This window comes from Spea bombifrons, chromosome 3, assembly GCF_027358695.1.
Source record: "Spea bombifrons isolate aSpeBom1 chromosome 3, aSpeBom1.2.pri, whole genome shotgun sequence".
Classification (NCBI taxonomy): Eukaryota; Metazoa; Chordata; class Amphibia; order Anura; family Pelobatidae; genus Spea; species Spea bombifrons.
Window position 1 is genome coordinate 88,269,676 of NC_071089.1, and position 15,454 is coordinate 88,285,129.

General features: G+C 35.8%; 1 protein-coding gene across 1 annotated transcript in view; it reads right to left on the bottom strand.

Annotated features, from left to right (window-relative positions):
- Positions 1-2,281: 2,281 nt before the first annotated feature.
- NAALADL2 (N-acetylated alpha-linked acidic dipeptidase like 2) overlaps positions 2,282-15,454 on the bottom strand; it is a 65,678-nt gene continuing 52,505 nt past the window's right edge. Inside the window, exons 6-7 of the mRNA XM_053459455.1 lie at positions 13,115-13,313; positions 2,282-2,847 (exon numbers count right to left, since the gene is read on the bottom strand). Of these exons, the coding sequence (XP_053315430.1) occupies positions 2,649-2,847; positions 13,115-13,313 (398 nt within the window). The 3' untranslated portion in view covers positions 2,282-2,648. The remainder of the gene's footprint in view (positions 2,848-13,114; positions 13,314-15,454) is intronic.

The window sequence follows — 15,454 nt, forward strand, 5'->3', positions numbered from 1 at the left end:
CAGGACTGCACACTGACATCAACGGGCGTCGGTGGGCGGTCCCACTGACGTTAATGGGAGTTCCCGATGATGTCGGGAGGCGTTCTCACTGACGTCAGGGGAGTTCCCACTGGCGGCAGTGGGAAACACTCCCATGTAATGGAAAAACGGGCGGGGACAAAATATTGGTTGCATTCTTCGTTTAAATGAGTTAGAAATGAATATGTTTGTCTTATTTAGGCTCTCCCACAGCTGTCTCTACTTAAGCCAGTATGCATTCATGTGTAAATTCTCAGTCAATCAATAGGAAAAGCACCAGTGAAGCACATGCATACTACCGGAATGTTTTCTTCTTTTTCTTACACACATAGCATTAATTGGCTGCACAGATTTCATTGGTAGCTCAGCTCTTAATGATACAAATGAAAGTGCTGCTGGGCATGTGCAGATAAGTATGCTTCAAGCTTACACTGGTGTCAGCAGAGGCAGCAGGAGTAGTAGTTAAATAAGAAAGAAGTCTTATTTTCTAACTCAGTAACTAAAGGATACATGCAATGATTTGATTGCAGTAAAGTGCATAATAGATTCTAATATACATAAAAAATTTAAATTATCAGCACTGGGCTGTTCCTTTATACTAATATTTTCTCTTTTAAGATTTTTGTCATTTCTCTCAAAAAGTTGATTCCGGCCATAATATATATATTTTTTTAACTGCTGCCTACTCATTCCATCTTAAGAAAAAAAAACATACAAACATATTTAACAGCGTTTCATTTATTTCAACCATGATTTAAAGTTTGCAGAAATGAATATTTTTATAATAGCACTGTGAATATAATCAGAGAATAAAAAATCCCATTAGGTGTGATAAAATAAGGGAAAGGTTAGCGTTATCTCTTAAGACACATGGTTAAGTCCCAGGAAAGCAATTTTGCATGGATTTTCACAATTTTCATATTACAATTTATTTGTTGATTTGCTTAGTAAAAATAGCTTTACATCAGACAATTTACACAATTTTATGTAATATAAAATTACATGTTCTGAAACAAATATTTTAAAAGCTGGTTTAATGGTTTTTATTCAGAATTAAAATACGCTTTATCTCAAGTGTGTTAATTAATGGAATAAGGTAGAACCTATTTATAATGACAGCACAGAACAGTTCCGCACTGGTAAATGATCATTCGAAATAGCCTGTTTATTATATTGAAAGTGAAGCCATCTAGATTAGTTCTTCACTGAATATTTCACCGTTTCATAAAATATTAACCAAATATATTTAGTTGTGTTTACATTTCCATTAACACTGCAATTGGTTGTAATATATATGTATATGGATTGTAATGGCATAATAATAATGCAGGTAGACATTTTTTAGGTAAGTTCTGAGCTCAAAAATAACCCCTTAATGACAAAGCCCGTACATGTACGGGCTCAAAATGAATTGTTTTCAATGGGTTTAGGGACCGCCCATTGTCCTTAAGGGGATAAACCACTAAACATTCTCATTTGTTGAATGTAGGACACCATCGTAGCACAGCTCTGAAACCATTTGATTTCCATGTGTGTGCATTTAAATAGCATTTGCAACATTAATTGCTACATATAAATAAATGATTATTATACAAATATTTTAAAATTCTGTAGAAAAATATGAAACAAATAATAGTTACAATTGACAATTATGCAGGCAACACATTCATATGTATAGGTTAAAACTATTAGATAGTTTTTTTAAAATTTGATTGATTAGGATCCTCTGTAAACTGTCACTAACTTTTTAAAATAAAAGTATCTAAAACAATAAAAAAAAAATACAAGTTATGAAATGTTTTACCTTAGTGATATGCTGGATAAGACCTGCAAAATGAATAACTTTGCTGTCCTGAACTCAAGCGCTACCCTCAATTTTGGCAATATACAATCAGCTTCCATTAAAACGGACAAATTGTTGGTAATTTTAATCTATGAACAACATCACAAAGTAGAACACAGTAAATGTAGACAAACATTGAAAGTGTTTTTGTTATTTATGAATAAAATTAGTAATCTATAAAATTAGAGGCTCGCCCTATATATTTTGACATAATTTCCTCATAGACATTAGCAGAGATATATAGTGCAATAACAGTCTTAAATGAGCAACCAGAAGAATGCATACTCCAAAACAATGAAACTACTGGTAATCTGTTTCCCTTATTTTTTTTTCCATTTTTAATAATCTGATGCATTTTATAATCGATTGTGTCTTGTGTTGGAAAAAAAAACTAAAAGGACCTCTTATTATTACATTATCATGACATAACACAGTTCTTAGAAACCCATAAAAAGTCTTTCATATTGAAGTGAATCCTTGAAAGTGAGAAGGTAACACCTACATGATTTGTTCTCAGGTCTTTGTAGAACAAGGACAGTTATTCAATTTTTAATGAAAAAATGTACTCATAGTTATTACATTGTATAAAGTCTCATTGTCTAATTTATAGAAACAGAACCTCCATGAACACTGCATTAAATTTGTTTCAGAAAAGAAACAGAAAATAGTAAGCATATAGGTTTTCAAGCACATACCAAAACATATACCAAAAAAATGTAGTTTAACAAAATGTTTGACCCTCATAATATCATTGTGTGACCTAATGACTACCAACACACATGATCTGTCAGTCATTTAAGTAAAAACCATCCTCAAACACATGGAGACTTTCATTGAAATATAGCTGAGCTGAGCTAATGCAGTTTGACACCATCTCCAGCGCTGCTAGAAGTGTTTCATTTGACTTAGAAATCTTGTAATAAGCTTTAGCTGCTTGTAGTGTTGAAAATTGTGTTGTCCTGTCTTCCAGTCTGTATAAAATATTTCTAGATGAATAAAAAGTACAATACAAGCATATGTTAGGAAGAGTGCACATAACATTACATGTTTAAAAAGGTCATTGATACTCACACATCAGTTGTGTTGAACAAAAAGTCAAGCTTCAACAATATGTCTTACAAGTTAATAGTTTGAACCAACCAAGTTCCCTTTATTATAAACAATTAAAAAGCATGCTTATTGAGGTAAGCCTTGAGCACCTGTTGCCTTTGTAGTTTAATGTCCTCTCTTTTCTGGTCCATGTACACAAGTCTAATAGAGAGCCAGCAGATTCCATAGTGATATTACCATAGGAGAACAATTAACCATAACATAATAAATAATATAAAATGTGACAATAAGATTACAACACTTTACAAGGTATTGGTGCAGAGTGAGATATATACACTGTTGCTAATGTTATCATCAGCTTTAGTTCTGATTTCTAATGTTTTATTTTTGAGACAGGATTAATGCAGGTCTTTCCTTTAGCGAGGTAACTTGTCAAGGTGGCAATTTAATACTCTCATTCCTATCAGGTCTGACTAACACCTCACTTGACTATTAACTATACATTGTCTATGTTTCTGTTTACTCTTTTCTCTCTTGCTTCTCAGCCTGCTAGAATTTACACTTTGTCTATGCATTACTGGATTTTTAGATGATTTTTGGTCAACCCCTGTATCAGATGGACTAGGCTGGACAATGAACCCTGCAGGTGTGGCTTCCTTTACAGTGTTGCATATATTGGATGCATATTATTATTACTTGTACCTCACCAAGGAAAGTAAGTGCCTTGTGTTAGGATTGATTGTCACAGATTGCTGACCAGCACATGTAAAATGTGGCTATTAAAGTGCCTGAATAAAATATAGAAAGTAATATGTTGACTATTTTTCTACAATATATTCAAATTACTTATTGTTTTGCTGTAATTTTTGTATGATCTCAAATAACTTTGAACTATCTACTATCATTAGAAATGTTGTAATAAAAAATAAACATAAACATAAAACTGATCAATTGATTTTACAGATAAATTGTATTGATTATTTTTATGCAATAATACACAATAGAGATATATAGACAGAGTGAAAAGCTGTTTAGCACTCCTTGTGGCCTATGAGGCATGTCAGTGATTAAAGAGAGGGACATACCCAAGGGTGTAAAGATAAACACTGGGCCTCAATAAATTTTACTTAGTGCCCCCAAAATCCCAAAGCTGCCCCTGTTTTGGACAAAACTGTATGACTCAAAATTGAAGAGTGTAATCTGGTCTTCAACTCTCCTTTCAACAGCCATAGATTTCAGGATGTCCTTGTATGACCAGTGATCGCTTTGGCATTAGTAAAACTAGGCATTAGTAAAACTAGGCCTAAATATTAGTTTTTTTCTGCTCCCTTATTAATCTGTCCTTACTGGACATTAAGAGGCCATGTTATAATCCATTTACGCAGCAGAGGGCAAGGGAAGAGATGTCTGTACTAATGGGGGTACAGATCTCTTTAGTTATCCATTGAAGAACCAGAAGGGGTATAAAACTATATGGAGTACAGGGGTTTTGGTACAAACACAAAGGACCAATATAGCAAAAGAAAGCTGAACATTTGGCTTGTAGAATGTTGAGCCCAAACTGCCGAGTGTCTACAAAAGGAATTCTAATAATGACTACTGGCCCATGCACATGGCTGTAGTATGTTCCTTCACCAGGTGGGTAGCTGCAACAATGTTGTAGCTAGAATGGCTAAATTGAGGGCAAGAGGTGACTTTTACCTCTTTTTCCTGTGCAAACAGTGAGCTGTCAGATGTCCCCTATCGCTCACTTAGAGACGCTTCTATGGGCCAGTGTTAGGAATCTAAGCAGTCATGTTTATTCAATGTTTTCATGGCAGGTACATTCTAAACATTATGGGTTATAGGTGGCATTATCAGAATTTTACTTTTTAAGGAATGATTGAACAAGATATTGTTTCTACTAAGACATATTAGTATAAGGCATCTCATTTTGGCTGCACAGAAATTATATTGATTGGTCCACTATATGCATTATAAACCAATTTTCTAAATTATAAATATGTAATTTTTACATTTTGTAAAATAAACACATTTTTTTACAGAATATCCTCATAATCTTGGATATTTAGCCAAGATAAATGTAAGACTGTCTCTAAGAGATCACACTAATAAGCTTTTTTATATAGGTAAGTGCACAGGGAAATGAGTCATTTTGAGTTAAAATCAAATTGTGCAGTAATTAACTGGTAGTTAGTTATTCACTGCATCATAATGTCAGGAAGCTTAGAATGTGCATAAAACGCTATTTACCAGATTCATTATGTTATAATTTATGAATATAGACATATATTCAAGCATTAAGATGCATGCTATGCTAAGTTTACCAAACCTAAAAGGAGAGTACAAACTGATAATGTGGAAGATTTCTCTTAATTAAATTCAGCCTTGATTTTTTATATGTTTGTTTTCAATGTAACGTTCCTAAACAGCAATAAATGTAATTTTTATACCATACTAATGATAGATAAAATATACCATTTGTTCTTACATTCTTTACAGTTAAATACATTGTAAAATAGAAAAGCATTGTAATTTTGTACCATTTATCATTAAATTCAAATTAGTCTGATAAAACGTAAATATGCCTAAATCTGTCTTGCCGATATTACAGTGAATGCCTGTGGCTATTGCCTTGTACACTGAAAAATAAATGGGATCCTTACAAAGAATCAGTGGGCAGATAATATATTTGATTATTGCAAGAAAAATACAGGATGATACAAAACGTTGAATATGGTCATCCATTGCCAAACTTTCTTAAAGCAATGTTTTTTGTCATTACTAGAATTCTTATGTCAACAGTTAATATGATAATAATTTGATCAAATCAGTGGAATTAGAACGAAAAATGTATAATGTTCAGTGTAGTGTAAGTCCGTTTTAACGTTTTGAAATCAAAATATGACAGAAGAGTATTCATGTGGGGTTACATTTTAAATAAATTTTCAACCATTCAGTTATCACATAAAGTTTAACCTTCTGGTGCCTAGCATTCTGACATTAAAAAAGCATATTAGAACAAGCATTAAAAACTACCAATGAATAGGAATATTTAAATATTTAAAATTAGTTTAAGGCTTAAGCAAATAAACTTATTTATGATTCACACTTTTAGTACACCAGAACTTTATCATTATGAAGTTTTCAAAAAAGCTGTCTTTAATGAGCTGGAAATAAGAGGGGGTAGTAGGTAGGAAGTGGGCATGGCCAAACACTGCTCTGCTGCCCAGAAAAAGAGCAGAAAGTGACCTGGGGAAGCAAGTACAAACGCAATACACTTAATAGGGCATTGAATAATTATTAGAATGTCCTGGTGGGTCAAAGCATGTAGTCATCTACATCCCATAAGAAGCTAATTTTATATATAAGCTCTGAGGTCAAAGGTAACTACATAAGTGTGAACGTTCTATTATATACAGTTGTGTGTATATGGTTTGGAACCCATGGCCAAATTATTTGTTTTGAAATTGGTTGATGCCAGAGGAGGCCCCTGCTGGCGACCAATAGAGTAGCTTGCACAGCCCTTGAACTCCTGAAGGCGAACCTATGGATTTCCACTCCCTTTAACCCATGCGATGCTGCATAGATAAGGCAGACTAGAGGGGGATGGAGATAAATAAACGAAGATGAAAAGGAACACAAAGATTATTCGTGTTGTGTGACTTCGTCTTCGTATACGTGTTGCCGCCGCCATGTTCGTATATTCTGTATTCGGGATGAACAACAAAATGCACCCTTCGTGTTCGTTTTCATGTTCGCCCAAATACGAATGCACAAGTCTGGTAAATACAATCATGGAATATTGACCTTTTTTTATAGAGCCAGAATGTACCATCTGTATAATTATTTTAGGAGCTTTTGTGCTACTGTGGTTCCAGTGTTTATTTAAATTCTCTGCAAGAGAATTTATGTGAGATTCAGTTCCGTTAATATGAGTTTAGATTTTGCCAGTTACAAGCGAGGAGATGTGAGTTTAATTTGAAATCACAATTGCTTGTTTGAAACATAATTGCCTGCTACTGCTTGCCATTCTGCAATGCTTCCTGATGCTGCCCACCACTCTGTGATGCTTTCCGTTGCTGCTTAATGCTCTGCATTGATTTTCAAAGCTAATTGCCAGGTTCTGCCTTGAATTCTTCTCTGTCCTGCACCACTCTCTACATGGGGCATGTAGAATGTCAGTAGGGCTAAATAACATTCACTTTTCCAGGCGCCATTTAGGGGGGAAGATTTGCATGAAGATGTGTAGTTTAGACACACATTTTGACTTAAAACTGCATTCCCGGTTTCGAGGAGAATATAGGCTTTTGCGTAGTTAAGGAGCGTATTTGAGTGAGAATACACACACTGACTAACATAACGGTACAGTACACATATACACATGCACTGCTACCTCTTTACTAAGTGACATAATTAAAAATGCCAGTGCTCCCTGCGAGATGTAAGGTTGGAACCCTCAAGCTCCTCCTCCTACACACACAGAGAAACATAATAATACACATGCTAACATACTAACTTACACACACACTGACTTACTAACACATGAACATACTTACACAGAGCAACATACTGACATATTTACACACACACACTAACATACACTTGCACTCTCATATACAGTAACATGCCTGCACACACTGTATCATAATTACACAGCCACATAATTACACAGCCACAGTAACATTTTTGCACTAACATACTTACACACATATACTAACATACCCATACATACAGTGCTACATGTATGCATATGCTTTGTATAATAAACTAGCCTATTTAAGAGGTCTTATAAGCTGTGATTTTGAGTGATCTTTGGTCACAGAGACATTTAGATATTTAAGCAAAAAAATTCTAACAGTAACAGTGATATGTTATATATTTCATTAACCAATAAGCAAACAAATCAATTGTCAACTGTCAAGTATATTGTTTTTTATTTCAGTAAATATTGAGTTCTGTATCAGTAGATGAAATTACCAGAATGCTAATGCAATAGAAAAAATGTTCACTTATAATGAAAATTCGTAGAAATCAGTAGTAAAGTAGTTGGTAGTGGAACTGTCACTGAGATAACTATTGATTACACTTATTCTATAAAGATGTAGATGTACAGTTTGCTTGTGAAAATTATTTTTCCTTGTTGTTACTAGCTAATTTGTTTTACCATGTTTACCAATCAATTTTCTCTTGGTTTGAAAGACACAGGGCAGAGACATTTCTCAATAGATACATAAATTGAAGAACAAATGAATACTTTAGAAATGCAAAACAGCAATAGAAAATGTGCATTTTCTCTCTCTCTACCTAAAATTTAAAATAATGACATGCTACTTTTTGCTCCCTTTTTTCCCAACAGCTGTTTTGACCTTGTTAGCACTCATCAGTGCAGTACAAGGTCATTTTTGGCTAATACTGCTATACATTTGTTAAATTGGTGTATACTATAGATTCGGTAAAGATTCACTGGCAAAAAAGCCATCCACAATACAAAATATTGCACATTATATGTGACATTATGAAGCTAGGAATGTAATTCCCATTTGTGCTTAGAGAACTAAAGGTAACTTGTCATAGAAACAAGCAGGTATGACACGTATTGTCAGCTATTACTGGATAGATTGCAACAAAATATACTGCTTAAAGAGATTTAGCCTAGAATAGCACACTGGTTGTCTTATTACATCATATGCCCTTTTGTATTTGTCTATTTATGTTTTATGGTTAATCCCTCTGTATGTACTATATGGTCCACATTTTCCTTTGTACAAAATAATATTATAAAATGTGTTCTATAATGATTTATACACATGACTAAATGAATCTTTTCAAACAACTATATTGCCTATTTTGTTAAAGTTGTTTCACACTCTGTGTCTGATCTTGCCGCATTTCTATAAAATAATGTCATTTTATCTTGATGTTTTGATTTTTCATATTTAAATATATACGCTGGCCAAGCGGGCAGCGAATGGAGAGGGAGCAGGGTCGTTGGACCCGGTACCCGCGGTCAGTGGGTACTCTGGTGAGTCACTCCGTCAGGGTCTCGGCTGGGGATCCCGACAGTGCCCCCACTGCACAAAGTAAGGTCCATAAGACTTGGTTAATTGATAATTAAATCCCATTCATTACCTTCTAATTTGCATTCCCCGAACCTCCCATACACAACCACTTTCCCTTTTCTAGCTCCTTTAAGTGCACAGAAGCAGAAGTTTATGTTATGTTTATGTGCTATATACAGTAGTGTGAAAAAGAAAGTACACACACTATGAATTCTATGGCTTTACATGCCAGGACATAATAACAATCATATGTTCCTTAGCAGGTCTAAAAATTAGGTAAATACAACCAAAGATGAACAACAACACATGACACATAATGTGTCGTGATTTATTTAACAAAAATAAAACCAAAATGGAGAAGCTATGTGTGAAAAACAAAGTACACCTTATGATGCAATACCTTATAAAACTACCTTTAGTAGCAATGACTTGACTGTATGACTTTATCATTCTCTCACATCATTGTGGAGACATTGTGGTCCACTCTTCTTTACAAAGTTGCTTCAGTTAAATGAGGGCATTTGTTTACACACAGCTCTGTTAAGATCCCGGTACAGCATTTCAATCTGTTTGAAGTCTGGACTCAAGAGAGCAAACGGGTAAGGGAGTTAGGGAGGGAGTGAGTATGTATGTATGTTTGTGTAAGCATGTGTGTGTAAGCATGTGTGAGCATGAATGTATATGTGTGTTAGAGAGAGTTCTTCATTCACATAGCAACGAGTAGATCCACTCTTGACTCAAGGGTTTGTGTCTCACTTCAGGTTTAGCTTTGCTATTACATTGTGTGATCCTAGTGAATTAAAAAATGCATGGATTCTGTAAATACAATATATCACTACTGGCAGTGCATTAAGCTTCAAAGTGGAGAGCAAACATTAGGTAATTAATAGTATTAATAAAAAATGCAGTACATTAAAATAAACTTGATAATGTACCTACACTTCAGCTTCAACAATGAACACTTATGCTAACTTTATCATTAGTACAAAAATTGTAAAGGACTTCTTCATACATATAACTTCATCCTTAAATCAGAATGTTCATATTGCACACTCAATTTCACATCTATTTATTGCATTTACCAGGTTGGAATTAATATTGACTCAATATACACACCGCAAACACTAGGTTGCCCCAGAATACACTATACCAGAAGGTTATGCCTCTCATAAATTCATTTTGGGTTTTTCACACTTTTTGTAGTTTTACATATCCTTGATCTCCCACATCAGCACTTTCCACAATAAAACTGGACTTCAGTACCCTTAGCCACCACCAAGCATGGCCTCTGGTAAAAGTAACACGCTTAGTTTCCAAGCATTAGGAGGGTTGGGGGATGAAGCTTTGGGTTGCAAATATATTATTAGAAAGAAAAAAAATACAAATTAAAATTATTTTGTGTTTTTCCATTCAGGTTTCCCTGATTTTAGAGAGCCACTAAATGGCATTTTATGTTGTTTTTTTTATTATTATTATTTAAATTGAAACCCTGTGCCTAGAAAAACAGGTGGCATTTCCTGGCTGAACTTATATCCTTTATAGAAAGCTTTATTTTTATGTGTAATTTTACTATGGTCTGATGCCAACTAGCATTAACTTAACTTTGTTTCAGTAATAACTGCTCAAATTTTGGGAAGGCACTATACGAGAGATTGTTTTTATGAAATCATTCTTTTCTCACAAAAATCCTGAAGAATTCTTATCCTACAATCTTATCCTACATAAAACTGATTGTAGTAGCTTCTTTATTTAGAATCTTTACAACTTTATAACAAATTGATTTCCAATTTTAAAAGCAAATAAATATGGTACTGGGGCCAGACCAGTTTCATACCTAGGGGGGCTTGGGGGGCGGTCCGCCCCGGATGCCACTCATCAGGGGTTTGCCACCAGGCCACCCTACAGAGACGAACTATAATGTCTGCCTCTAGAGGAGCAGGCTCGGTTGAGGAGATCTCTCTCTAACTGGCTTAAAATCAGTCAAGGGAGCGGAAAGTCTGTTAATGCAGACTTCTGATCTTGCTCACTCGCGATGAGCTCAGCAACAGATGCTGTACATCGGGATTTGATGTGCTCACAGCACTGAAGCCATGCCCACCGCACCGGAAGGACACGGAATAAGAAGAGCCAAGAGGAATAAAGAAGAGGAGTAGGGAAAAAGGGACAGTGACAGAGGAAAGGTAGAGGGAGGGAGGGAGAGAGAGAGAGAGAGAGAGAGAGAGAGAGAGAGAGAGAGAGAGAGAGAGAGAGACATATATAGAGAGAAACATTACTGTGTGAGAGTGATGGGAGTTATTAGGGGCATAACTAGAAGCCTCAGGGCCCGGTGCGAGAATCTGTTAAGGCCCCCCCACCGCAACCCAACCTACCCCTTTCTCACACTATCTACCCCATCTCCCTCCCTTCTCACTATCTATCCTCTCCCTACCCCCCTTATTCTCACTATCTACCCCCTCTCCCCCTTCTCACTATCTATCCTCTCCCTAGACCCCTTCTCACTATCTACCCTCTCCCTAGCCCTCCTTCTCACTATCTATCCTCTCCCTACCCCTTCCCACTATCTACCCTCTCCCTACCCCCTTCTCACTAGCTACCCTCTCTACCCCCCTTCTCACTAGCTACCCTCTCTCTACCCCCTTCTCACTATCTACCCTCTCTCTACCCCTTCTCACTATATACCCTCTCCCTACCCCCCTTCTCACTATATACCCTCTCCCTACCCCCCTGCTCACTATATATCCTCTCCCTACCCCCCTTCTCACTATCTACCTTCTCCCTACCTGTCATATGCCGGCACTCAGCGTGAACGCATCACGCTCCCATCACTGCAGTCGGAGCAGCGCTGAGGCAGGCGGTAGCGGCAGCAGAGGAGACAGAAATCGACTGCTCTGCACCATTTGGGCCCCCCTGACTGGCAGAACTCCAGGGCCCAGTCGCAGTCGCAACCCCTGCGACCCCGGTAGTTCCGCCACTGGGAGTTATACTGTACTATTGTCAATGTCTTGTTCAGTGTATAGTGGTGGGGGTTATGCTGTACTATTATCATTACCTGTGATGGGAGTTATGCTCTAAAGTAGATCATTACTCCCATCACTTTAAACTGAGTCAGACATTACTTTATACGAATGTATATAGCGCTAGCAGATTCGGCAGCGCTGTTACATTCAGTCAGTAAAATAAAAAATCACATAACAAACCAACACAGAAGGAGAAGAGGGCCCTGCTCTTGTGAGCTTACAATCTAGTTGACGGTGGTACAGCATAACTCCTATCACTACACACCACCGTCAGTCTGTCTCATTGCGACCACATCGGCCATGTTTTCCAGGAAATGTATGTTTTTCATATTGATGACCAGCAGAGGTAAAGTACTGCCCTGCAGTATGTGGGATGTATGGACTCATGGAAGGGGACCAATTAGACAGTTATAGATCATCTATACTGCAGGGCAACACTTTATCTGGTCTGGTTAGCAATATATAAAAATATGTGTCCTGGAAAACATGGCTGATGTGGTTACCCTAGTCTCAGTATATAATGATAGCAGTAATCATGTACCACCGTAAATGTCTGGCTCATAGTATAGTGATAGTACTTATGCTGTTCCACTGTGATGTCTGGCTCAATATATAGTGATAGGATTTATGCTGTACCACCATCAATGTCTGCCTCAGTATATCATAATAGCAGTTATGCAGTTTTAAAGTGTGGGGGGTGCCACATACAGGATCCGCCCCAGATGCCAAATACTCTAGGTACGCCCCTGGGCAAGACAACTGTAATGGAAGTGGTTCAGGCCTCTTAATTGTGCTGTGTTCAAAGCCTGCATATGCATATGACGGAGCCCATGCAACAGTGGGTAGGGAATCAAAAGGTATGAATTGGAACTATTTTTAGACATAGCCCCCTCTTTTCCTTCTCTACCAGTATATTTTGATGTGTATTAATTATGCCATTTTAAAACTGTCAAGTATCTTTTATTGCGCTATGGAATCTATTGGCGCTATATTAATAAATGTAACATTCCTTAATATAAGTGTATTTCTTTTCTGGCATCACCAGAATGTAAAATAAATGTGATCATATGTACTAGGTTACATAACTTAGAACCATTGTAGTGTTAAGCAGGGATACTGTTTACCTGAAGAATCCTGGTGGGGGGTTTTGTATCAGGAAATTTTTCTCCATATTTTGTAGAATGTCATTTAACATTCTTACTCTTGTAGGGTCCCTCTCTTTAGGATCATTGGCTGGCCGCATTTCATTTGACTGAAACATTTGTGCTGTTTCTCTAAGACTTCTTGCTTTCTCCATTAAATGATTAGTAGAAGTGTCATCACCTGTAAGGAACAGTTAAAACATAAGCAAGGATACATCTTAAAATTTACTGGAGAAACATTAATGTATCATTCAAGAGTTTTCATCTGATATGATGTTCATGGAATAAATCTAAGCAGACTTTCATTTGTCTAGTATTGGATTCTAGAGTGACACTTTCACAAGACTGATTTATATATAATTTGTCATAGAAATCCATCGCTCTTGCTTAGAAATATGAGAAAGGAGAATTTTTTATGAGTTTTGAATTACACTGAGCAGCACTTCTAGTGATAAAATTGTCGAATTTACACCAATAACAAAATTGTAACATTGTAAAAGGATAACACCTATAAATTATCTTAAAATGCTGTTTGATACTCAAATGTTTTATTTATAGAAAGTAATGCCTGATATTTTAATCAATAAAGGCAGGGAAATGTGATCAACAAATGAAAAAATAGATTGTTTCCCTAAACAATAAAAACAGGACTGCAGTTGACATACACTAAAAGTGTGTATGCAATCATCTTATGCCTTTTAACCAAAAATACAATAGAGCTTGGAAGTTTGCTGTTGAAAACATTTACTGTGTAATAAGACAGATGTTACCATTTTTAAATTTAACATTAAACTAAATCATAAATATACATAAAGAAAACTGTTTAATAATATATATTATATATACTGTATTCACTGATAATAATTTGGTTTAAAACATTTTTTTACATGTATTTAAGCTTATTGAAATGTTGCGTGTTCAAAGGTACCAGGGTAGCAAATGATCACCAGTGAAACTAATAATTTTTATTTTTCTCCAATTCATTACGATATACCATTCTCTTATTTACTCGGTGGCTGCCTCCTGGTATCAAGTATTCAACAATACACCACGTGATTTTAGTGTTCTACTAGGCATGTGCAAGGAGTATATTCTGGTATGCTCCTTGCTTTCAGTAGAGGCACCTGGAGCAGTAGCTGAATAAGACAGAAGAACTTCAATAACCAAATAATGTCTGCATTAATTTGCATGTATTATAATACACTGACATTTATGTAAATAGACTCCAGTGTGCATTTATCATGTTGAAGCATTCCTTTAATACCCTCTTTATGTATACTTGTCTTTTTCCTGCATATATACATAACTATATAAATTACCCTTGTATACCTTAATTTCTGTTATTGGTAGGGCGCTGAACTGCTTGTCATAAAAATATGGATGGGTATGTTGTGTAGGAAATTTCCTAATTATTACTGTCCATGTTTAAGTTTGATGTAGGTAGTAGAAAGAGGAAAATGGTCAAACCAACTTACAGATATTAGGGCTACTGTGCTGTCAGCAACAAGCGAAGAGACAAACTTGGGTGTAATTATTTCTGAGGTTTTACAAATCTCTGGTCAGACGTCGCCTACAGTATTGTGGTCAGTTTTGGAGACCCCATAACAAGAAAGATAGTCCAGAGAAGGTCATCTTACACTAACATAGTGAATGTTTGCAGGATAAAAACACAACAAACACCAAGCTTGGAGGACAGAAGTGGGTGTGTGTGAAAGAAATATGTAAATACTTAAAGGGATTTAATAACATACAAGAGGGAAAGTGTATTTCAAAAGAGAACAAGAGATCAAAGGCTTAGATACAATGTAGGCAGTTTGACTTTATTGATAGGGTGGTAGAAAGTCCCTCTTTAGTGATTAGTTACCAAAAGGATACACACATATGCACAGATAGGCTACATAAGCGACACCAGTGCATGCATCGATATGGACGTATACTCACATAAACATACACATGGATCTAAGCTCCTACATACATTAAGTGTCATTTCACTACGGGATTCTTCAGTATTTTCACAAGCTTACATAATAAAATCTATTTTATTCTTAACTTTTGTGGGGGCATTATTATTATACAATACAAATTATTTTGGCACTTTTTATGTAAAACCCTTTATATATCAGTGTCATTCCCATTTTGCTAAAACAGCTGATGTGTATCAATACTTTTCTTTCAAGTAACACAATATTGTTAAAATCATCAAGCCCTATTGTATAAAAAATGAGAAATTCTAAAATGTAAACGTTTAATATACAGCCTGTACATATATAATAAATAGAACATTTTAAAGTTTGACAAATTGGCTTCTGTAAAAATGCAACT